The 24,929-nt window shown below is 47.1% G+C and overlaps 1 protein-coding gene across 2 annotated transcripts; it reads right to left on the bottom strand.

Moving 5' to 3' along the window:
* Window positions 1–378: 378 nt before the first annotated feature.
* On the bottom strand, window positions 379–21,600 carry LOC129589688 (serine/threonine-protein kinase fray2-like). Of its 2 annotated transcripts, none has more exons than XM_055484529.1 (2): window positions 21,308–21,600; window positions 379–2,352 (listed from the first exon to the last, which is right to left on the bottom strand). In XM_055484529.1, the coding sequence occupies exon 2, from the start codon at window positions 2,335–2,337 to the stop codon at window positions 379–381; it is 1,959 nt and encodes a 652-aa protein (XP_055340504.1). In that variant the 5' UTR covers window positions 2,338–2,352; window positions 21,308–21,600. The 2 variants fall into 2 exon arrangements, with proteins under 2 accessions (XP_055340504.1, XP_055340505.1); XM_055484530.1 differs by lacking the exon at window positions 21,308–21,600 and adding an exon at window positions 8,698–8,777.
* Window positions 21,601–24,929: the final 3,329 nt, after the last annotated feature.

Genomic DNA, 24,929 nt, shown 5'->3' with positions numbered 1-24,929 from the left:
CGTGGTGTCTTTGATTCGATTGATCCTCTCTTCCACCTGGGAGGCATGGCGCTGTGTAAGGTTGCCCTTTTCCATTCGTATCTTGCACTTTTTCAACGCCTTGCGAGCCGTGTGGGCTATTCCGACATGTTCCATGGGTTCTTCCAATTTCGCCACATGAGGTCGGAAGAGTAGTGGGATATCGTCCTTCATAGTATTAGACACCAGCTAAACCTGTGTTTTATAGTGTGCCAGTCTCGCAGCGAAGACCTTCTGCCCCATCCTTCTTGCGGCATAGTCTTTAGGATCCACTTGTAGTCCTATCGATGCCCTTGCTGCAAGCAACTTGAAGGCTGGATTCACATGACGTAAAACGAACTGAGCCACATATTCTTGTCGTTAGGGATAGTCCCTATAATAAAATTGTGTCATCCCGACTGGGTCAGTCGTATCCAGTGGTACATCCAGTAAACTCAAATCCAGTAGGCTATGTAACCCGTTCCGTCGAATAGGGAGATAACAATCTCTTACTGAATCGCGGGGAATGTATAATCGATGGAAATTTCCTTCTTCCACTCCCTTCTTAATCTCTTTTGCATAGCCCGAATCGAATAAAAATTGGCGCAGCTGATTCAGAATTGTGTGAATCTTATTCGCTTCCGCTGAATCACCTTCAATCCCTATGTATCGACAAATTCCCGCCATTTGTTCGTCGGTGTCTGACATATCACATTCCATGTCGATTATGTCGGGGTGTCGGTTGTTAAATCTGGAAGTCGTTCGTCGGTCAGCTTCACGACGATCATCCGGTTCACGTTGACCTTCTTGTTCACGCCGTCCTTCTGACTCGGGCTGCGACGGTTCGTTACTCGCCGATATAGCCGGTTGAAGGTCATTGTCCAAAATTACGTTCCGTCGGTGGGTCACATTGTCCTGGGACGTCAAATCCACAACTGAGCTGGCCCCTTCCATCGGGTCATCTTCTTGAACGGCACTAACGATTGGGTTCACCACGTGGACTGTTGATTCCATCCTTTGATACTTTGGGGGTGAATCTTCCCGTTCCGCACTCGATGACCTTTTGCTTGCACCGGATTCAAAGCCCGCATAATATGCAGCTCTCTCTTGCCATCTCTTATCATTTGGGTCCGGTGTTCGATTTCGCGTCTGCTCGCGCCTTTTGTCCCATGACCTTTCGGGTGTTGACATTCTGACATTGCGATTACAGAATCCAACTCCCAACGGCACCTGATGACCTTTCTTTTCAGGCTCTGTACGGTAAGTCTCCGCACGCCGTTGTTCTTCACGTCCTCTCGTCGCTGCCAAAATCTTTGCCGTATCGATTTTCCGTTGAATGGTCGTTTCCGTTATCTCATTGCCATGGCGCACCCATCCTCTTCCGCCACGGTAATCTCGGTCGTGAGAACGTTCGCGTGACTTTTCACTGCGGTAATCCCGTGTCCTTTCACGAGAGTATTCACGTGACCTTTCGCTTCGTCTTTCAGAGGTTCGTTCATGTTCCCGTAAATGTCCGCGTGACCTTTCTCTATGCGGAGGCGATCGAGGGCGTATGAAACCTTCGTCCCGTTTAAATCCTCTGAGCGCCTGCAGAACATTACTTTCATTTTGACGGGATTTACGCAGATCCTCCATACGTTTTTCAATTTCCTTCTTTATGTACGGCGCTGGAGCAAAACCTTTTTGTAATCTCATTTTCTCTCGTAACAGCGCGTCAAATAAATCCTGCTGCATGGCAGCCGGGTCACTCGTCAGCGTATCGATCTGCAGATTGAGAGACTGTCGTGTAAGCTGCGCTTCATCTTCGTTGAGGCTGGCTGTAGGTACAGCTGAGCTCGACGTGCTGGGCAGTGGCTCCCTGGCGGCCTGTTCGCTTGCCCTTTGATTTTGCGCGTTAATCTTCGCACGGAGTTCATCCTCCAACTTCTGGCGCTGCATCCGCTCCTGTTCCTCCTCGAACTTCTTACGGTATGCGTCCGTTTGTGAACATTTCAATGGTTCTAGAGTATCATCCCAGCCACTCTCGTTATTCTGGATCGCTTCCCGATAACGATCCTCGAGTAGCATTCGCTCTTCTACCGGGATGCTGCCATAATTCCTCGCGCTAATGAGGTTCCGAAAAACATCCATATTCCCCCGTTTAGCTTCCATGATTCCCACGAGTGAAACAATGTGTGGGTCCCCCAACTTATGAACGCATGTGTAGCACGGGAACTTCTTATTGACTTTTCTGTTGTTGCGTAAGCAGTCCGGACACCTTGGATTATAGCCCGTAGACTGATCGACGTCCATTGGAAGTGTTCCCTGACTTCGTTGAGTGGCTTGACCTTTCTGTGCCATCTTTCCGTGTTAATTCTGTAATATAAAAACAATTCCATCATAGTTATTTCTCCACAATAATCTTTTCCTTTCTTATCCATTAACGCGACTTTTCTATCATTTTACGCCTATTTTAGGCTATTCCGTTACTGAGCTGAGACTTTCCTAGCTCCTGCTGCCTTTCTATCACTGTAACGTGGTGACCTTTCTCACGTTATTAGCGTTTTCTGACTACTGTGACCTTTTCTATTAGTCTAATTCAGGTTGACCTTTTCGCTCTCTCGTTTCTGTAACACTTTTCTCTTTCATTTTGAACTATTTTATGCTATTCTGTAATATGCAGGGTTCATTACTCGCTGCATATTACATCTGTCATGTTCACTCAGACTCCTTCGCCGGCGGACGTAGCGGCTTAAAATCAACTCGGCTATCTTTGTTAATATGAAGCGTTTCGTCTGCAATCAAGGCTTCGACGGCATTCTTGATCCATTCTTTGTCTTTCTCGATATTCAATTCTCCCAGTTCGTAATGGACAGCCATGAAGTTCGAAAGGTCGCCCCATGACGCTCCATTGGTACCGCCAATGGCGTCTAAAGCCACATCTGTAATGGCTATTTTCCAGGCCTCCAATTCCATTTTCAGTCTGGGCGTGCGGTCCTGGTCCTGTTTCGGAAGGTAATAAATAATCTTGTTGTCTTTGTCATATTTACATCCCAGTCTTCCTTCCTTATATGCCCTTTTTAAGACTCGCTCGGTCATGCTAAGTGACGATCTTCCGTTTGAATTTTCGGCGACTTGTCTTTTCAGGTCTGGGCCCAGCATTTCACCCTTGCTAGTGCTCTGAAGTGCCGCTTGGACTTCGCTCCATGTCCGGTTGGTCACATCCAACGGTGCTCCTAGCGTATAGTCCGTCGCCTCCTTTGTCTTCGTACCGCTAGATTCCGTTTTCTGGGGGGATAATGCCGAGTGCGTTGGGTCAGTTGTCTCCGTTTCATCAATCCTCAGTTTTGCCAACGAGCCAGATGATGACTGAGCAGATTTCGGTACGTCGGTTTTCTCTTTCTGTGGCAAAGTCTCGTGACCTCCCGCTTCACCTGCCGACTTCGATCGCTCTTTCTCAAAAACCTCCTTCAATGGTGCGAACAAAGATTTCTGGTACACCTGTCGCGCAGAGGCCGCTTCTGCCGCTGCCTTGTCCATTAAGAGCATGACCTTTTCTTTCTCCCGTTTTTCTAAAGTCCCATGACCTTTCGGTTGACTTTCTTCCGTCGCAGTTCCGGATGTCTCTTGACCTTTAGACTTTTCTGTCGCCGGTTCCAAAGGCGTTGGGACAGAGGTGTCATCGTCGCTCTCTTCCGATTCCACGTCCATCGGCCCTTTCTTTTTCGTCGCTTTCGGTGCTTGTGCTGTAGCCCGAGTGGCTTCTTCTTCAGCTGTTAGCTGCGCGATCCGATTCAATATGGGAGTTGTCGGGTCTCCGCTCGATGGCACCTTTTCCATCTCCTGACTGTCGGACATGTTACAATGGACTTGTTTTTCCGGCGGTATCAGGCCTACTCTCGTGTATCGGATCGGATATCCTTTATGTGCGTTTGTTGTAGCAAGGATGTTCTGTTTTATCATCCTCGGCAACACGCGTTCGGTGGCTGTATCGATTTCCTTTATCATTCCTTTCCCATCATTCCAAACAGCATTGATGTATTGGCTGATCCGGTGACTCGTTGACCCCAACGGGCTTGTCATTCCCGCGATTGCCCTTTCTACTCGCATTGAGGTATCTTCGTTTGGAGTCGTTAGCGCCTTATCCGAACTTGACGGTCTAAATAATTTAGCCTTATACGCGAAATTCGGATGTTTCTGGAGAAGTTTTCCCGCGTTCCGAGCGTATTCTAATACCACATCGAACTTCTGCTTGGTGAAGCTACGGTGCATTTCTTTTCTCAAATATTTCTTTAAGCCCGTTCTGAATTTCGATGTTACTGATGTCGTGCGTATCCGTGTAAAATTCTTCTCCGCTCCGTCAAACGCATCGATGATTTCATCAATCGTAGTCATATTATCGCTGTCTGGATCTACGAATTCTGCTTCATCTCCTGAGTAATCAAGTTCACTCTCTCCATCCGGTTCGATGTAATTAGCCATCGCCAATGCATCGATTTTCATAATTGCCTTGCCCTTTCCTTTAGTCTTAACAGGTTCGCACTTTGCTTTTTTCCCTTTTTCCAAAGCTTCCGCAAGGCTTCTTGGCTCGGTGGTTCTTGCTCTAGTCGTTTTCGGGTCCGTGTGTGACCTTGTGCTAACCGTCGAAGTACTTGGTAGGCTCACTTCCGATGCTTCTGATTCGCGAGATGTCTCCCGTTTCGCTTTCTCGCGCGTTCCTTTCCCTGCGCTCTTCGTAGTGGATGCCGAGATGACGACTGGAACAATCTGTTTCACAGCTATGACCTTTCCCTTGGGTGTTAACGACTCAGTCTCGGTGACCTTTAACTTTGATGTAGCCGATTCGATAACAAATTTCTTTGGGATTATAGGTGTCGATGACCTTTCTTCCACATCACCAATTGATTCATTTAATATTTCGACATCATGAGACGACAGTTCGTCTTCCTTTTTTCTCTCCCCCTTTTTCTCCTGGTGCTTGTGCTCTCGCTTTCTTGACCGCTCTTTTTCTTCTTATCCTCTTCTTTCTTTTGTTTCTTTAGGAAGTCACCTTTCTTAGCCTTTTCCCGATTCATGGCTTCATCCAGTTTAGCCGTTTTCCTCGTTTTAACGACCACTTTTGGAGGCTGATTATCTTCCTCGGCCATCTCGTCATCTTCATCGGCCAGTTCCTCTGCCGAATCGTCGTTAGCTTCCTCCTTTTCCGAATCGTCCTGTTTTGATGGTCGCCTGGTACTCTCCGTTCCTGCCACTTCGGCTACGGAGGCCTCTGCCATCTCTCCGGCTCTACTTTCTTGTGCCGGGTGTTGGCCATGAATTTCCAAGTGCGGTGTTTCGACCGTCTGCCCGTGTGTGACGATCTCCCACAGAGGGTTGTTCTTTGCGTCATAAAACACCGTTTTATACGATCCGTCTTCCATTCGTCTTGTGAGTCGGAAATGGGCTTCGTCTATCTCCGCTCGATGACGCATCACACTAATCAGTGTGTTCGTTTGGACTACCGGATCTTGGCGTTCACTTTCGGGTATCAAGTCCCATAGTTGATCCAGGGCTGTCCGATTAGCATGTTCGGCGCTCTCTTCTGATACGTCCCATGGCGCATATGGAATCGGATCTCCTGTTATTGGGTCGACAATTACTGCAGTTATAGTTTCCGTCGCTTGCTGGCCACAATGGAGTTTTAGCGTCACCTTCCTGCTTGTTGCATCAGTGTATTTCAAAGTCGACTCATAGCCATCTAACGTTCTTTTAGCCGAATCTGGGTCTGCCGTCGGCCTTGAGCGAATTCTTTCTTTTGTCAACAACTTTCCTTCCACTGTGTATGTGTACGCCAGGTGATCGTCATTTGTGCCTACTTTGATGCGGATCCATGCATCTTCTTCAGCCACAACCTTGGACACCACGTGCTTCATCATCTGGATGAGAACTCTCGGGTTATGACGTTCTTCCGGGGGAACAAACTGTAACGCCTCGTTGACTTCTGCCTTTGACCTTTCCCCAATCTCAGTTTTGACTGACCTATCCGCCAGAGGGTTGTACGAGTCGATCTCTTTATTCGTTCCTTTATCGACTATCCGAGCCGTGACCTTTCGTTCGTTATGGTCCGTTCCAGTATATTTGACTGTGAAAGTCCTGCACTTCGGAAATCGAAGTGGGGCATCTCCCCTGTCCGACGGTGTGGGTGGCGCACTTTTTCTACCCACTGGAAGCGCTGCTTTACTCGTCGTGACCTTTTTCGTCCGCTGTCCTTTCTTGTCACTTTCTTTTGGACTTGTCGTCGGTGACCTTACCTTTTTTCCACTCTTTACGGTCCCGCTAGACGGCTCTGTAATCGAACTGGTACGTCCGCGTGCTGATCCTTTGGTTGAGCTGGCCCGTGATCTTCCTGCTCGTTCAGTTAATTCTGTTTCAATCTTTCTCTTTGTTGCCAAAAGGTCACTGTCCGACATCTCATCTACTGGTGCTTCGACTAACGCCCGTGACGGCCCCGCCACGCTGCTTGTCGAAGGTCTCCTTTCTTTAGGAATCGTCTTAAGGAATATCTGTATCTTCTCAATCATCGGCGGCCATTTTCTGTTGGTTAAAGCCGGATGGTACTGTTTCATCGAGGCGATTCTGATCGCTAACTCTTTACGTTTTACTTCGATGATTTTGGTTTTTTCCTTCATCGCGATATGGACTGCTTCAATGATCGCGTCCAGACTGATTAATCTTCCATAGAATGCGTGCTCATCCTCAACTCGCATGTGGATTCTATAAAGATCCCGACACATTCGGTTGAAATCCTGGATGGCCTCTGTATCAGCCGCTGTCAATCTTTCTCCGTTGCCCGCAATCACGTTCAATCGCGCGTCATCCTCTCTCATGTCCAGCGGAAGTTTCGGTGAATAATCGTGTACGGTTAGTTCACCCGGGGGCGTTGCCCATAGACCATCTGGTCCCACCTGCTCCAAGTTTGGGCCCAGCGACGGCAATATGCCTCGCGGACGTGGTGAGTCAAACCGATTTCCTCCTCGCCTCCCCCCTTTTTGTAGCGAGTTCCGATGGGGTCGTTGCGCCCCCAGTTGCTGCGGTGTTCTCACACGCGGTGCTCCGATATCCGACAATGACAAGCCTCCTGTTTCTGGAAAGGGTGGCAATATCGGAGATGACCTTTAGTGACTGTACTGGGGCTATCATTCCGCTAAATCCTCCGTGTCCCATAAATCGGCTCGGTGTAGTCTGTTGCGGTGGCGGCATCAACATTCTTGCCGGTCCCATCATCACTTGCGGTGGTCCCATCGGTGGGGTATACGATCCCGGATACGATTGGTAAGGGGCACTCGTTACTTGTCCCGAATACTGGGTTCCGGCAGGTGAGCCGTGGTGCACCCAGTTAACCGTATCTTGGTAGTTCGTCGGCTGTCCTGGATCGTGATACACATAATACCCCGGGCCACCATAGTAACCTCCTTGGCCTGGTTCGTTTTGTGCCGTTCCTGTTGACGACGTCGACCCTTCAACATATGAGGTGTCATACCCGTATTCACCTTCCATTCTTTTGGGGGTCGATGTCTTTAACGGGTTTCCAATACTTTCCGAATCAGAATTATCTGAATTTTGGCGTTCCAATCTGTCCATTAACTGTGCTTACCTTCTGTAACAATGAAACGATGTTGATTAGCTTTTACAACAGTGATGACCTTTTTTACACCTTCCCAACTCCTATTTTTAGTGAAGTAAACCCCTGATTCGTATTTATACGGGTTATTTGTCTTTGCGTCCTTTAGTTATCCGATCAAGGAGTTCTTTGTCGGCCGCATCTTCAACTTCACCTTTCTGGGTCAACAATTCTGTAGGAGTCAGTTTTTTTTTCTTCTGTTTGACCTTTCTCTCGTCGATTGCTTTCGCTATGTCACGGCCCAACTGTTCAGCTTTTGATTTGACCGCCTCTATTTCCTCCTTTCTCTTTCTTATAAGCTCATCCCCGTTGCCGGTAGCAGTGCGTTGTTCGAGAAAATTCGGATCGCGCTCTGATATCTCGGCGTCAATTCGCTGTTTCGAAAGGTCATCCTTAGCAGTGCGTGGTTCGAGAAAAGGTTTTTGGTTCGGTTCAAAATCTTTTTGCGAAGCGCGTTCTGCTACTTCATTATCAGTTCCTGTCACTGGTGACCTTTCTGTCAAATCCCCTGCTTCTGCGTTCAACTTTTTTGTAACTGCAGTTTCGAAATCTTTGTCCTCCTTTCTCGGTCTTCCTTTCTTCTTTTTCGATTTATCTCCGCTTGTGTCAGGTAGCAGAGAGCGTGGTTCGAAAAATTGAGTGGTACCATTTTTCGGAGCATGCTCGGCTTCTTCCGCTTCGTTTTCATTTACTTTTTCCATCTCAGTTAGCAGAAGTGGTTCGAAAAAGGTCTCTTTTTGGGGCTTATGCTCTGCGCCTTCATCCGGCAATGGCGGGTGCCATAACTTCAAGCGATCGATCGAGACCACTTTCAAGTCCGCTTCTTTCTTTGGGTTCTGCTCAATGACCTCCGCTTTGTTTACTCGCGGAAAGCTAAGGATTTTCCACACTTTGTCATATTTCGATTTAAAGTCTGACTGGTTCTCTTTCTTTCCTTGTTTCGTATCCTTTGGAAGTCGTATCAACACAAGGTCACCCACCTTGAAATTCGGTTCTGACTTCCTCTTATTATATATCTCTGCATTCTTTTCGTAAGCATCTTTAATATTGCATTTCGCCACCTCTTCGGCAAAGGTCAGATTCTTTTTCATAGTTTCGACCCAGTCATCTGGAGTCCCGTAATCGTCTGGTATATTCGTTTTTGTCACGACGTCTTCCGGCATTGTCATTTCTCTGCCGTGTAGCATATAGTATGCCGAATATCCGGTCGTGGCGTGTACAACCCTGTTCATCGCCGATATAACGTATGGGAGGTACTTGTTGAACTTTCTTTCGTTTCCCGCTTTCAGGTATTGCGCCAAGCCATCCGCAATCGTCCGCATCTGTCTTTCAACTTGGCCTTGGCCTTCTGGATGGTATGCTGTTCCAAATGTGTGTCTAATCTTAAACACATTAGTGACCTTTGCCAACACTTCAGCTGTGAAATGCCGTCCGCGATCCGTGTGTAAAATGTGCGGTGCTCCATGAACCAATATCACATGTTTGACGAACACTTTGGCAAATTCTTTGGCTGTAGCCGTCTTCATTGGTACTGCAATCACGTATTTCGTCAGCTGATCGATGAACACCGCTATGTACTTATATCCACGTTTCTTCGTCGGTAGCAATGATCCCTTCAAGTCCGCGTAGACTCGGAAGAATGGATGTCCGACTTTTATCTCTTGCAATTTACCGGGTGGGCATTTCCTTGGTGTCTTACGAAATTGACATCCTTGACAGGCGAGTATGTAGTTCTTCACGTCTGTACTCATTCTGTCCCAGTAATATCGAAGTCGGATTGCTGTCAAGGTCTTTTCGAATCCCAAATGTCCCGCTGCTTTCTCATCGTGCAATGCGTGGATTATCGCTCTTCGCATTGACAACGGTACGACGTATGACCTTTCAAGTTTGCCATTTTTATCCTTTAGTCGGTACAGTATACCGTTCCATAACTGGTAATGTACTTCGAATTTCGATCTTGTTTCAACATCTGGTAGATGTTCCAATTCATCTATTATCATTGCCAGATGGGGTTCTTTCAACTGTTTATTGCGCAACTGCAAGTTCGAGTCGTCTTCCTCTTCCTCATCGCCTTGCAGGTTGACAATGCGGACTGTCGCTGTGCTGAGTTCATTCCAGTCTTTGATGACTTTACATCGCGGTAGCGGTTTATACCTCTTTCGCGTCTGTTTTGGGAATCTCAGCAACTTAATCGGACACTCGTTCAGCGCTTGTGTAACTTTGTCCGTTTTCCAAAGGTCATCTCGATTCTGAGATGTTTCATCAAGTCCCGTGACCTTTCCATTCTGCCTTTTGTCCGTGTTAAGTCCGGTGACCTTTAAGTCACTAACCGTGGGCAACCAACTTTTTACCCGGTTTACTTAGGCTTCTGTTTCAGCCGACTCATTCGCCGTAGCTGAAGTGACCTTTAATCGTTTCTCTCGTTGTTCCACCATCTGTAAGAACAACTGGCCAATTTCAATTGCTGGTTCTTTTGTGTCAAATTCCTTCTTGTAATCCTCGAAGTTTGAAATTTCATCAAATTCTTCTTCGTGACACGTTGGCCCTTCGATCGGCGCTCTTGATAACGCGTCCGCATTGTCACAGTACTTTCCTGGTTTATATTCAATTTTAAACTGGTGACCCTGCAGTGCCATCGCCCATCTTGTCAGACGCGGGTTCATTACCACTTTATTCGTCTCTGACCTTAGTAAGTTGGTCAGCGCCTGATGATCCGTTCTTACGGTGAATTCCGCATAGTCGATAAATGGCTTGAATTTTCTGACGGCAAAGACCACCGCCAGACATTCCCATTCCGTTACACCGTAATTTCTTTCTGCTCCGTGTAAGACGCGGCTGGCGTATGCGATCGGGTGACCTTCTTGTGATAGGACAGCTCCGATTCCTTCTTTACTCGCGTTACATTCAATGACAGTCGGCTTTGCCGGATAAAACTTCGCTAATACTGGGCCTTCGCATAGCAGTTGTTTCAGACTATTGAATTCATCCTCGTGTACCTTTGTCCAGTCTTTCTTTACTTGTTTATCCTGTCTCAACAGCTCATACAAATGACACGTTTTCTGAGCATATCCCATAATGAACTTGCGATAATAATTCGCCAGTCCAAGGAATGACCTTAACTGCCTTTCTGTTTGAGGTCGTTTAAATTCTGAGACTGCGGTGACTTTTCAGGATCCATTCGAATTCCATCTTCACTGAGTATATGACCCAGAAATCCCATTTGTCTCATTCCAAATTCACATTTCGTCGGTTTAATCGTGAATCCTGCTTCGACTAGGCTCATTGGGACATTTCTCAGGTTCTGCATGAAAATCGCCCAAGTTTTTCCGGCGAAGATAACGTCATCAATGTACCCGAAAACGCAACCCTTTCTTTTCGCTTTCGACAGTACCTTGTCCATACATAACTGAAATGTTGCTGGTCCGTTGCAAACCCCGAATGGCATTCTTTTAAACCGGTACATTCCATCTTGCGTTACGAAGGTCGTCTTGTTGATTGACGCTGGATCCGTTGGGATCTGCCAGAATCCGCTTTGTAAGTCCATTTTCCCGTAATATTTGTTGCCTGCACACGCATCAAGCAACTCGTCCGGATTCGGTAGCGGATAGTTGTTCTTTCTCGTTAACTTATTCAGCATGATGTAGTTGACGCAGAATCTGGTTCCCATTGTTCCGTCGCCGTTTTTCTTAACTGCCAACACGACTGGAAAGCTCCACTCGGCGTCTGAGGTTCAATCACATCTTGTGCCAACATCTCTTCTATATGCTTCGTTATGAACTCGCGGCCTGTCCAACTCGTTTTGGCCGGGTTACATTTAACCGGTTTCGCATCTCCCGTATCAATTACGTGAGTGACCCCTTTCACATCTCCATACGGTTTCTTTGATGTCGGTAAGACCTTCCAGAATTCCCAGAACGCGTTATGCACGTCGTTCTTTTGTTCCTCAGTTAGGTCAGGTCCTAGTTTCAAATTTCCAATTATCTTTGCCAATTCAGCTTTCGTTGTATCATCCATCTCTGGGTCTTCGAGTACGTTCTTTACTGTCCCAGCATTGACCTTTACATTTTCCATATGTTCATAAGGTTCCACATAGCCGAGAAGCTGATTTTTCTTCAAGATTTGGTATTTACTACTATGATTCGCGATGACGATTTCGAAATATTTACCTCTATGGTCCGTCACTCCTGCCAACGGTTGCACATCAGTTTCAACTTGAGGGACCGGTGTGAACATCAACTTGTTCTGAGCCGGTGCATATTTTCCCATCTTGACCTTTACCCGTGTGCAGTTTGACGGTTTCAATTTGATTCGTTGGTCACTGTAAACTTTATTCACATCTTTCGACAGTCTTGCTTTTTCTATTTTCAGTCTTCTGACTTTTTTCTCTTTTTCTTTTTCTTCATTCACTTCGTCGTCTTCATCCAAGTCCATTAAGTCTTCTTGTTCTGAAAGGTCACTTACTCCCGAATCTTCTGAAGTCGTTAAATTATCACTTGAACTCGTCCATTTTGAGTCCGAATCGCTGCTCTCGTATTCTTGTGCAGTGGCTTGACCTTTGTCAGCCTTTTCGAGTGGACGCTCATCAACTCCTTCGTCTTCTGATGAAAGGTCACTTTCGTTTTCTCGCGAATCGCTAAGTTTTTTCGCTTTCGAATTTTTGAGCAGAGGTTTGTCCCCTTCCTTTGCCTTTCGCCCATTTCGTGTAGCGATTCTCGGGTGGCTCCTTGCTACCCGTATTCTTGTTGATGACCTTTCTGACTGATCAGAGTTTGACCATTGTTCCTCTTGGTTTGACTTTTCCAGTTCATTGATTTCTTCAAGGCTCATTAACGGTTTTTCGGTCAACTCGACCAGCGGACATTCCTCACCGTTGTCGAGTGACCTTTCCCCGTTTTTTGCCTCAGTTACTGGGTTCTGCTGTTCATTCGATATCCTTTCCACCTCCTCTTTAAATTTTCTCCACATTTCTCCTTTGTCCGTTAACATCTGTGCAATGTCGAAAGCTGATTTTGAAGTTTCTTCTGTTTCGTTCGATCCTCCTTCAGCTATCTCTTTAGCTGTTTCCTCCTTCTCTGCTTCTGTTACAGTTTCTTTATCGGCTTCGTTCTGTTGGACCGCTTCATAACCTTTAGGTCGTTTGGGACCAACAAAGACGCAATTCGCCATCAGCTCTTCGGTGACCCAGTCGTCACTCGGAATCGTTTCGTACATGCACCATGTGTCACCGCCTCGTTCTGCGTATTCCACTCCATCTGGGTCTGGTGCAAAGGTCACCTTTTTCTTTTCCAACAACCCCGGTAACTTTCTTTTCCGGGTTATTTGTAGTTCTCGAATTTCCTTTACATCAAATGTAGGAATCTCCGCTTCGAATTTTGTCCAGTATTTTTCGAATATGCCCCAGTCATTTTCTTTTAGTGCTTTGCAGAACACCACCACCGACTCGTATACCGGTGTGCCAAGTCCAACTGGGAATATAATTATTTTACCTTGACCTTTGTACATGTGATTGACGCGGAAGTCCCAAAACAGTTCTATTCTCGCTTCTTCCCATAGCTGTACTTCTTCATTCATTTCGTCTATCTCTCTTTCAAGTTTCCGCTCAGTTGATACCGGGTCAAGAGGATCTTGGATTCCGTTATCCGCACGTTGCTGCCAATGGTTCAGCCATTTTCCCCTCCCCGTTATGAAGTTTTTCACGCATGATAACCAAGTCCGATATCTATTCCAATGATATCGTTCGATGTGTGGTTTCCATATTTCGTTGGTCCGCATGATACTTTTCGGTTTCCTTTGGACTTGACCTTTAAGATCTGCTAATGCAGCGCTACATCTCGGCCATTCTGAAAGGTCATCTTGGGAGGCGTTTTGGCGACATTCAGTACATTCCCATTGTGGTAGCACTCTACACTGATCCTAGTAGTAACCGTGTCCGCAGCTCCCAATTCGTTCTTCTGGAGTTAATATCCTTCGACTCGTGTGCGGGTTGGCAACCTCATCCTCCTGTGTTGTGGCTTTTTGCTCACATTCGATTTGGGTTACGCTCGCTTCGTCGGGGGATATTTCAAGAATCTCTGTTTCTTTGTTTAGTTGGTGACCTTTCAATTGTTCAATCGCTTTGTTGCGGATTTCGCTCGCGAACATCTGCTCTTCTTCAGCTATTCGTTTCAATATCCGTAATCTTTCACTCTTTTTATCTTTCCCTACTTTGGCCGTCTTTATTCCCAGTGCCTCTGGTACTGGGATAGGCTTTGCCCACTCCATGCCAGGCATGAGCGATTGTTTCGTTACAGCTGTCGCTTCTTTCTGTGTGGCAGCTATCTCTTCGAACATTGGTGACCTTTCGTCATTTTTGGTAGCAGATCGTGGTTCGAAAAAGGTCTTGCTGACGTTTTTCGGATCCGGCTCTGGCGCCAAGTTCTCAGCTGGTGACCTTTCATCTTTCGTTCCCAGTACCTCTGGTACTGAGATAACTTTTTCGACATTTCCGTTTTCGCTTTTCGTTTCCAGTGCCTCTGGTGCTGGATAATTTCTTCCTGCTGCGCTTTTGTCACTCTCGGTGCCTCTGGTACTGGGATGACCTTTTCTCTTCCCTTTTGTGTCAGCAGTGTCCGATTTAATGTGTTCTCAATCTCCTGCTGAATCATTTTCAACTGCTCAAATGTTGACAATTCCTTTTGCACCATCTTTTTCTTTTCCTTTCCCGGTGCCTCTGGTACTGGGATTAGCGTTTTATTAGCCGTTTGAGCATTTCCCGTCTGTTTTTCAAGTTCGGTGACCTTTCCGACTTGTACTTTGGCAACTGGTTTCGGGTCATCTTTTTTTTCTTCTTCACCCTCGTTATCCATCAGTACAAATTTCCTTTTAAGAAGTCGAATCCCAGTAGCACCTGTACGTCGTCACACTTCGGTCGGACGTAGAATGAATGCTCGCTAGTCTTCTTCCTTAAAGTCACTGGTGCTACACAATAATGCGTCACCAGGAATCCTGACGTTCCACTGATTCCGTTTATTTTCACCAATCTGTCAGGTGGCAATGGAAGCATATGAAGTCCATTCTTCTCGCAACAAGGTTTACTGATCAGCGACGTCTCTGCGCCAGTGTCAAGCATTGCGTTGACCTTTATGTCTCCCACTTTCACTTCATGTGTATACGCTTCGATTCTCGTAGGTAATTTTCCATTTTGAATCTTCAGTGTATGAATCTTACATTTCACAGGAATCAGCGATACTGGTCCCGGATCCATATCGGGGAGCACTTACCCTTTCGCAGGAGTGCTATGACCTTTCAGTATCTCACTCAACTTATCAATCCTGTGTGGCAAGTCAGTTCGGACATCGTAAAATTTACGCGGCTTTTTCATATTTGTTTGCTTTTCTGCAGCCATTTTACCGCTGGTGACCTTTTCATTATTCTGCACGTGCGGATTTGCTTTTGTGCTGTCCACGTGACCTTTAGTCACTTCATTTATCGTCTCGTGGATCAGTTCCTCCTTGCGGTTTTCATTTCGTTTATCTCGCAGCTTCTCAATGACTTCACTTGTTATTTGGTCAGCTTGCTTCAATTCGTCTTCTTCGCTATCCCTCACCTCATTTGGTGACCTTTTGTACGTAACCATATCGTATCCCTTTTCGGTCATCCATTCAATCGCTTTTGCAGATACTTCATTGTTCGTTTTCGTTGGGTCGATTTACGAAGACATCCCGTCTGTCCGGGCCGGAGACTTGTCATTGGTATCCTGCCGCAGTGCTTGTGATAAGTCCCGTGACCTTTCAACTGCACTACTCTGTTGCATTTGCGCCATCTCATTTGACCCTCCTTTCTGTTCATTTTGCGCTAAGTCCTGTGACCTTTCGTTGCGCTTCATGACAAATCCGCCGTCAGCCAACTTTTGTATGGGAACTTTTTCTCCATAATTTAACGGTTTATCTTTCGGTGGTGCGTTCCGCGAGTAATTCGCGTCGGCGAATGTCTTCGTATATTCCTCTGCGTTGAATACTGGGACTGGGTTCGGTGACCCTTGCGCTGGTTTCCCGGTAACCAGCTCTTTTAGCCTTTTCCTCTCATGTTGTGTTCGCAAAACTTGCATGTCCCAGTAATCCTCTTGTGACATTCCCGTTTTCTGTTTCGCTTTTGGCGTTACGGGTATCCACATTCTGTGATTCCCGTTCGGTCTGTAGGCTACTTTTTGCCATATTTCCTTCCGTTGCTGCGTTACTGCATCCACAAGTGAGTCATTGAAATTCTGCTGTGCCGGTTCGCTATTCTTCTGCTGCGCTGTTCGCAGTGTCAAGTCTGTTCCTTGAACTTTTAACACGGCGCTTTCGCCGTAACCTTTAGCGTTCGCACTTGCTCCTCGACCTTTCACTTGAACTTTTCCTACGGAAGGTGACCTTTCATCTTTACTATTAGCAGTGATATTCTGCTCCATCCATTTTTGCCTTATCAACTTCTCATCTTCGTCCTCTGAACAATTCCAGAACTTTGACTTTATCCCTTCGTAACAGTCGCAACGTGACTCATTCACTTTGTCGTTTTCTGCCAAGTATTTTCGGAATTTCGCATGTTGCTCATTTTCGTCTTGTGCAGTATCAATCTGCAGCTTCTTCTGGTTCAACAGCGCCTGTTGAATCTTCGCGTTTCGTTGTGCGCGTCGTTGCGCTAACACTTCCTCGCTGCAATACGGTGACCTTTCACTTGGCTGCACTTTTTGCAGTGTCGCGCTACCGTCATGACGATTTCCACTCGCAGTACCATTCTGCGGTGACCTTTGGTCCCGCTGCGCGTTTCCACTCGCAGTACCATTCTGCGGTTACCTTTTGTCTACTTGCACTAGTTTCCCGGTAACCAGTTCGTTTTGCTGCTGTGACGGCATCCATATAGCCGCTTCCCTTGTCTTTTGCGCTGACGGCATCCATACAGCCGCTCCCTTTTCTTTTTGCGCTGACGGCATCCATATAGCCGCCGCAGTGGTCACGTTCACTGCAGTACCATTCTGCAGTGATGACCTTTCTGTTCCCTTTTTATCCGGCGGTTTAGGGTCGGGTCGATCAGTAGGCTCACCGGCGCCTACTGATCTTGCCCGTTTCCCTGAACCGGCGCTCCACCTTGTTGCGCGCCTTGCACATTTCCTTGTACATTTCCTTGTACATTTCCTTGTTGTTGTCCGATATCATTTGCCGGGTTAGGATTCTGTCCGCCACCGCCATTATTGTATTGGCCACCACACTGTTGGTAGTTTCCTTGGCCACCTCCATTGCCACCGCCTCGGTTGCCGCCACCGTAGTTTCCACGACCGAAGCCTCTGTTCCTTCCTCTGAAGCCGCCGCGGTAGCCGCCACGATTGCCACCGCCTTGGCCGCCATTTCCGTTTCCGTAACTACCGTTTCCTTGCTGAAAGTTCGCTTTCGCCTGATACCATTGAGCGATCAGGTCATATCCATTTGCCACAGCTTGTCGCCAGCCGCCCGAATTGCGCAGCCGTTGCCACTCTCTGAAGGCGAACAAGTTCGGGTTCTGATCCGGCGGCGTGTTCGCGAACTTGCATCCCTGCGTCTGGTGGTTACCGTACATACAGTATTGGCACATCTGTACGCCATTTGCAACCCATCCATCAATCATTTGAAACTTGAATTCCGTTCGTGACCCCTGATTCTGCTGGAAGTTATTCTGGTTTCCTCTGTTTGGCTGAAAGTTGCCTTGACCTTGACCTTGATTCTGGAAGTTTCCTTGACCTCCATTCCAATTTCCATTTCCATAGCCGTTTCCACCGAAATTTCCGTTGCCCACTCCTTGTTGTGGTAACCCTACATTCATAGGGGCCAAATTCTGTGGTGCCGGTGGAGCCACATTCTGAGGTGCCGGTCTCACTTGAGCCGCCGCCTGTATCGCAGCTACCATTGCATACGTAAGTGGCTGTCCCGTCTGGCTGTCGATAAAGGTCACTTCTTTGGTGACCTCTTGCACTGGAGCCTCCCTCCGGTATTCCACCGGCTGTTGGACTGGTGCAGCTGCCATCCTTTGTTGCGGTACATTTTCAACTTGGCCTTGGCGGATGGTCGCGTATTCTTGATTACGTTGACCTTTTGGCGCCTTATACTTTTCTTCTCCCGTTGCCCAGTGTCTGAAGAAATCCTTTACATGGGTTGGCGTTCTACACTTCTGTGTAGGCAATGCCTTGTAGAGTTCATTGTCTACTCTACATCCTTCGATCAAGAAGCCCACTGCTTGTTTTTCCGTAATGATCCTCTTAGCTTTGAATCGCATCATCGCTTGATAGTACTGGTCAAGCGATTTCTTTCCAAGTTCGAATTTCCTTGCGTAGGCCTCGCGTAAGCCTAGGACTTGAAGCTTCATCTCGGTCACCATACTCGTCTTTAAGTTTATCCAACCATTCTGTTACCGAATATTCGATTCCGTCTTCTGATGCAATATCTTTTTCACTTTCAAACCAGGTTTTAGCAGGGCCTTTCACCGCGCTGGCTATCTCGATCATGATTTGATCGTCGGTGAGCTGGTAAGTTCTCTGCGTATCTTTCACCAGTCTTGTCCAACCATTCACAGTGTCACGACTGCCATCAAAGGTCACCAGTGGCGTTTTCCGAGCCATGGAGTTGAGCGCCTTTGCTAATGCAAATCCCGATTGCGCTTTCTGGTCATCTTCCTCTTCGCCACTTTCATCGTCACTTTGATTCCGCTTCGGCTTTGCATAACGAGACTTCCGTGGGCGTTCTTGCCGACTAGATGGTCTGTCTCTGAGCCCTTCGTCGATGTACACGTACGTTTCAATATGCGGGGGAAATTGGGAGGGATCGCTGTGACTCGTATGCGGATAGCCTCCTGATGGTGGCTCTTTGTCATCTTTGACCTTTTCGCCATTTTTTTCATTTTTGACACTTCCTCTGCCGGTACCAGTTCGTGGTGGCATTTCAAAGTGAAAGCTTTTTCCCGTGCCCGTTTCTTGTGCCTTACTGTAACTGGGCGGGGGTGATTCCACTGTTGCCGTTCTAACTCCATATTGCAGGAGCTGTTCATCTTTGTGCTTATTTGAGGGCCTTATTCTCATCTTCGAGGCGTCTGACTTTCAACTGAAATTCTTCCTTCTCTGTTTTCAGATTATGATTCTCCTCCTTGACCTTCAGCATGTGCTGGTGGAGTTGGAAAGTTCTCTCCTGAATGACCTTTTCCTTTTCATTCTCTACCTTTCTAATGTGTTCCACCATCTGGGTCACATCTCTTTCCAATTTCGTGTATTCTTCAGCTGCTGCCTTCAGCTGATTCTTCGTCTGGGTGAGCTCATCCTTCCCTGTCATTACCGTTTGGATCATATCGATCAACTCCGTGTTGAGTTTGATGATCTCTTGTGTCTTCTGATGGACGGTTTGTTGCCATTCTTTGTCTTTCAATTCGAGCGCGGTGACCTTTGTGTCTAGGAGATGTGCCTCGTGCTCCCACCTCAAGCCTTGTTCGGCAAGTGTCTTGGCGGTCCCTTTCAGCTCGGTGTTTTCTTCGGTGACCTTTTCGATGTCTTCTTTCAACGCCTTATTCTCCTCCGTCACCCGCTTTATCTCGTTGCTCAGCCGTGCGCCTTCGGTGGCTGTGAGGTCATTCCTGAGCTTAAACACTTCAGTAGTGTTCGTCAACAGTCGCTGGGTTGCCTCGGCGAGTTTGGTCGCATAATCGTCTCGTTTAGCTTCCGCCTCGGTGACCTTTTGTTTCAGTGAGTCGCATTCGTCCTTCAGTTTGGCTAAGTGTCGTGACCTTTCCGCTGATTCTTCCGACATACTCTCGTTAAGGTCACTGACTGCAAGATGACCTTCCATTTCTCTGTCATCTACCATCTTCAAGTATTCTTCCGCGAGTTCTCTTTGACGTTCATATTTGATTTTCCATTCATCTGCCGCGCTCTCTAAGTCAACTTGTTGTTGTTCCAATACGTATATTCGGGTTTCCAGCGACGACAGTTTTTCCCGATTTTCTTTTGTTCGTTTCGTTGCTTAATTTTCCTTGGCCTCGAGTTCGTCTTCCAACTCTCTCACACGAGTCCTCAGAGTCGTTGTGGGACTGTTTGGTGATGGCGGTCTAACATTGATGACCTTTCCTGTTCTTGTCCGTTCAATTAGGTGCTCCGGTATATCTTTGAAAGGTGTTATCCCTTCAGCACGGTCAGCTTCCTTCATCGCGGTTTGGAAGGACATATTCATCGTCGTTTCATCATCCGTGAAGTAAGACTCGTTCGATTCATCTGAGACCATTGGAGTTGCCCAAAGGTCATCGCCTGCGGTTTTATCGTTCAGTGAAAGGTCATCCAGTCCCAGTTCAGCCAGTTCCTCTTCGGTGACCTTTGTGTTTCTCTCTTCCGCTTGAGCCAGGTTCACATTTTTATCCTGCTCATTCGTTCCGCTAATGGTAGCATCCAGCTGTGATGCTCCCACTGCTTCCGCTCTTTTTTCTGTGGATTTTTCCTCCCCAGTGACCTTTATCTGGTTCATCGGTTCGCTTCCCGCCGCAGACGCGGGAGTGTGTTTCTGGTCGTCACTGGAACTTTCCTGATTGGCGACCGCCTCAAGCGCCTTCTGGTAGGTGCTATCAGAGCCTCGCGAGTCCTTCTTCTCGAATGCCTTGGGCGCTCGAGTGTTCCGCTCGTGTTCAACTGGACGCGAGTACGTGTGCAAATCTTTTTTGTACGGATTTGGTGCACCTTGCTGTGAACTTCGGGAGCTTATGCTTCCCTGACTGCCGGTAGACGTTGGTTGTTCCTTGTCTTTATCCATGTTGATCGGATAACTTGGACGCTCCTGCCAATTGTTCTCACACACACGTTATTGTATGGTTTATTCGATTGTCTTAAAGGTCACTTTCGTTCTACGTATTTCTTCTAAGTCCGTGTTAAAGGTCACTTTTCGATTGAAAAAATTCGACTTTCCGTTTCAAGGTCACTTTTTCGATAAAAAGTTCGAGAGTTTTGCCCTAAAGGTCACTCTTCAGACAAAACTTCGAAACCGTTTTTACAGTTTAGAACCCGTTTACGAATGAAATTCTACAGCTGCTGATATCGCTGTACTACTAATCAACTTAATTTCAACTTTGTTAAAGGTCACTGTTGGTCACTTTCAGATCTTAAAAGTCACTTAAAACGGTCAAACTGATCAATTCTAACTTTTGATAAAGGTCACTTTCTGAAGTCAAAGGTCACTTTTCCACTCGTTTGAACTCAAAAGGTCACTTTCCAACTTAACTCGAGTTAAAGGTCACTTTCCAGCTCAATTTCAAGTCAAAGGTCACTTTCCAGCTCAATTCGATCAAAGGTCACTTTTCCTTTGTCTTAACTCAAAAGGTCACTCTCCTTTTCAAATTTCACATCTCAATTCAAATTTCCCATTACAGTTCAAGTTCAAAGGAAAATCCCCATTTACGTTGTTTACATCGTTCCTATTGGTCCGCTAGCTCAAATTATTCAGTTCAAATTTCAGCCAATCACAGCTCAGATAATTGACCAATAGCGTTAATCCACTTAAATTTTATATCAGCCTGACGTCACGGTCAACGGCCAGACATGCGCACTGTGACTGTGTGCAAAAACCCCGCCTATGTCTATGCTCAGCTCAGTATCGACCAATAAGAATTGAGAATTTTACCAACTAGCCAATCCCGTAATTAATAACGGTTTCCTACCTGTTGAGCGTCCTTTCCGCGGGGAAATGATCCAGATAATCCAATTTCTTCTCCACTATCCGCTCCCGCGTAGCCGCTTTTCCGTAGCGGTTGTGCCGCACGCTTTTAGTCTGCTACCGTGCCGGCTGACTGCCGTAGCAACAGTAGTGGTGCTCTACAACCAGTTTGGTGGAGTCTGATCTACTTTCTCCGTGCGCCCCTTTCAACGCTTCGGCGCTGGTGCCCCACGGCTTAGGCTTCGCTGAAGCCTTGCTGAGTATCAGTGACACCAGTGTAGGTCTTCGCTGAAGACTCTACACCGAGGAACACTGACGACTGAACTCTTGAACTCTTGCTCAGCTGAGGAAACAGCACAGGTCTTCGCTGAAGACACTGTACCGAAAACCAAAGCTGGAGATCCGCGTCCGATTGGGAGTTGCACCGCTTGTGGTGTTGCGCTTTGCTGTTCCACGCACCTGTGCCTTACTGGTGAACAAATAACAGGCCAACTTTGCCTGACACACTTCAAATCAAATCAGATCAATTCAGAGAACCGCTGTCGGCTCTGCTACCATCTAATGCTAGATCCAACTGTGATCCAGATACGGCGACCTAAACGGAATAGATCCCATGGAGCGAGCAATGCGATATGTATTGCGAGCTATGCGGAAACACAAGACGTCGCACCGCTAATTGCTAACTTTTAATAATATTGAAAGTTCCGACAACAGAAAATCAATACTGATCGGCGCAGCTCGATCGTAAATCGTAGAGCCAATTCGACTGTGTGCGGCACGTGCTATGCCGCGCCCACTAACACAACTCAAGCCAATCAGAAGCGAGACACAACACAGACACGTAATCCAAAGGCGTAGCGCCTAGCGCCACGGGCGTGAACGCTAGTGAGGCCTCGTCTCACACTGTGTTTGTATTGTACACGTACAATAGCGTATGTACACGTACATTGTACCAACCTGTTGAATACAGTATTGAGTGAATCCTTTGTTGTCTTCCACATACTGCTCCTCGGGTTTTTTGTTTCCCCATCCCGTTCTTCGCATATACATACTATAGGTAAGCGGTGGTAAGTTGACAACTGTCGAAACTTATTGGCTATGGACTGTAATTGTAGTTTTTCATTAGGCAGTAGCAACCTGAGTAGCAGCAACGCAAATGCAGAAATTGCTTACTTTTTCCAAAAAATTTGATAATAAAACCAGCCTTTCCTCGGTTTAAAACTAACAGGTAAACTGCTCAACAGCATTAACACCTAATCTGCATAGCCCAAGAGTGGTTGCAAATGGGGCTAACTGTAATAAACCGTATGTAGTTTTTGGGATACGATCGAGGCATCGGGCACAGGTATCACGGTATTTCTGCGGTTTTGTCGTCCGCCCGTCAGGGCCATCTGAGCATGTAGCCTGAGCATTGACGCCATCGCTGACGTCGCCGTCCAAGCACACAACGTGGCAGATGCCGATTACGCATTCGCTGGGAGTCGTCACGTTCTCGCAGAACACCCAGTTTGATATCGGGAGCACTTCTCTCGCGTCGCAGGGTTCCTGGGTGGTACGCCGCTGATGCTGGAAACGTTCTGGCCATTCAAGGGTTGTCTTCATTGGCTGAGTAGGTGCAAGAAGTGCTGGAACTCTGTCGCGAATTAGCCATGAGTCGGAAGTTGGAGGACGATGACGCTGAGGCGAAGATGTCGTCACGCAAGAGAAGATCGGAGTGACGGCAGTGACGGCGCCATCGATTCGGGACGACAGTGGGGACATGCGCATGGTGACACCGCTGCGTCGTCCCTGTAGATGATTTGGATTTCACTGAGGAGCGATGCGATGAAGCTGCAAGACCCGCGAAAACAATCGGTGAGTGTGCCAACAGTGAAATTCACGCCAGATTTATTTTTGATGGATCTTCAATCTTTAACATTATTAGTTTTATTGACTTCAGATCTTTTTTATTTTGTACTTTCGCTTTTTTTGTTGTGTATTTTAAATCAAACTGATAACTGTAGCCTGGAAAAATTTGCATACAACTAGTGAAACAAGATATACAGTACTAGTACAGTAATTTGGAATTGCTAATATGCTTGTAAAACTTGCAGGAATCATCGCGTTGCAGCTTTATGACTTTGTCGGCTGCTCAACGGTCTGACCTCCGAACCGTTGTACATTCTCTTCGAAGGAAATTCTCTTCGGCACCATAATATAGCCATCAGTCAGCTCAACTCAGGATGTGTGTGATCACGTTGGCATTTTCGTCACAACCCTCGTCGTGTCAGGAGGAAACGCTCCTGTGCCCGCGCCTAACGGACTTCGGCAGACGCACAATGCGCATGTGGTCTGGATCGGCGGGGAGAGATATGGACGCACAGTGGAATGGTGCCCGGTACCAGTGGAATGGACTCTCGCGTTAAAAGTAAGGGCGAGTTCTCCGCAGCCAGATCAAGCGGGAAGATTGAACTGGATGACGGGTCATTCGGTGATGTTCTGGTGGAACCGAACAGTTCATCCGTTCCCGGCACCTAAACGGCAGCTTCCGGTGATAGTGACTGGGATCAGATTTCATCTGTAGATTCGCCGTCATCATTTACAGAGCAAGCGGTGATGTGCTTCCAGATTTATCTTCCGGATAATGGGAAATCGCCGGCAATCAGAAGCGTGCACGGATCGTTCACTGGACGGCCCGATAATGAACAATCCGGGCAGGTGTACAAACCTGAAGAAGAGAACGAGTATGTGTACCGCCAGTGCCGGCTACAATTTTTCACGCCGCCCATTCCCCAGACAGCCCTGGAATACTCTGCGATCCATAGTTGTGCTGGTGATCACCTTCTCATCTAGACTTCCGGTGTAGAACGGCACACTGACGACTGAAGACAACTTCACAAAGTCTGAACGACCATCATCCACGCGGAGGACAATACGGTGGGCGCCATGACGGAGAGATCAGTACGATAGGAATAATTACCGTAAATAATCTATCCTACCGACCTACTCAACGACAGAGTATGAGCTAATAATCTCAATGTGGCATAGCCAAGCCTACGAATCTACGCGAAGCGAGAACTGCATCTCCGACGATAATTTAATTAGAAACTCCGAAACTGCCAAAACCCATAATGTGAAAACTGACCCCCCGTAAAATACTGCCACTCACTGATTTATATAGACACGGCGCATCCGTGTAGAAACAACCAAAAGTAAATCCGAACACAAAAGAGAAGTACAGCGAATAATAGAAAGTACGAGTAAAGCCGTCACTTTACGTACTGTACTGCTATATTCCGTCAATACGACGAGATGTTCGCTCCACACAAAAGTTTGTCGCTGACCGTCTGATGAATCCCCTTGACCGATCGCTTCCAGCATCCAACACTTCCAACATCGAAATAGATAACAAGGCGGAAAGCAGAGATCACTACAACAACAATCACTACTGTAACCGCTAGATGAAATGTCACCACAGAGTCTGGTGTACGGAAAACAGCACACGCGCTGCTGTTAACTTGTGCGCTGTCCGGCCGGGGGCAGGCAGCGGCCGGATCTAAAAGTGGTGCCATTCCATCTAGCGGCTACAGTATATTGTCATTACCTGAAAGTAGCACTCTTCGTTGACAGCCAAAACCATTCGGCCA

The sequence above is a fragment of the Paramacrobiotus metropolitanus genome, unplaced genomic scaffold (assembly GCF_019649055.1).
Source record: "Paramacrobiotus metropolitanus isolate TYO unplaced genomic scaffold, Prichtersi_v1.0 Parri_scaffold0000036, whole genome shotgun sequence".
NCBI classification, from domain to species: domain Eukaryota; kingdom Metazoa; phylum Tardigrada; class Eutardigrada; order Parachela; family Macrobiotidae; genus Paramacrobiotus; species Paramacrobiotus metropolitanus.
This window is presented reverse-complemented; position numbering and strand designations above follow the sequence as displayed.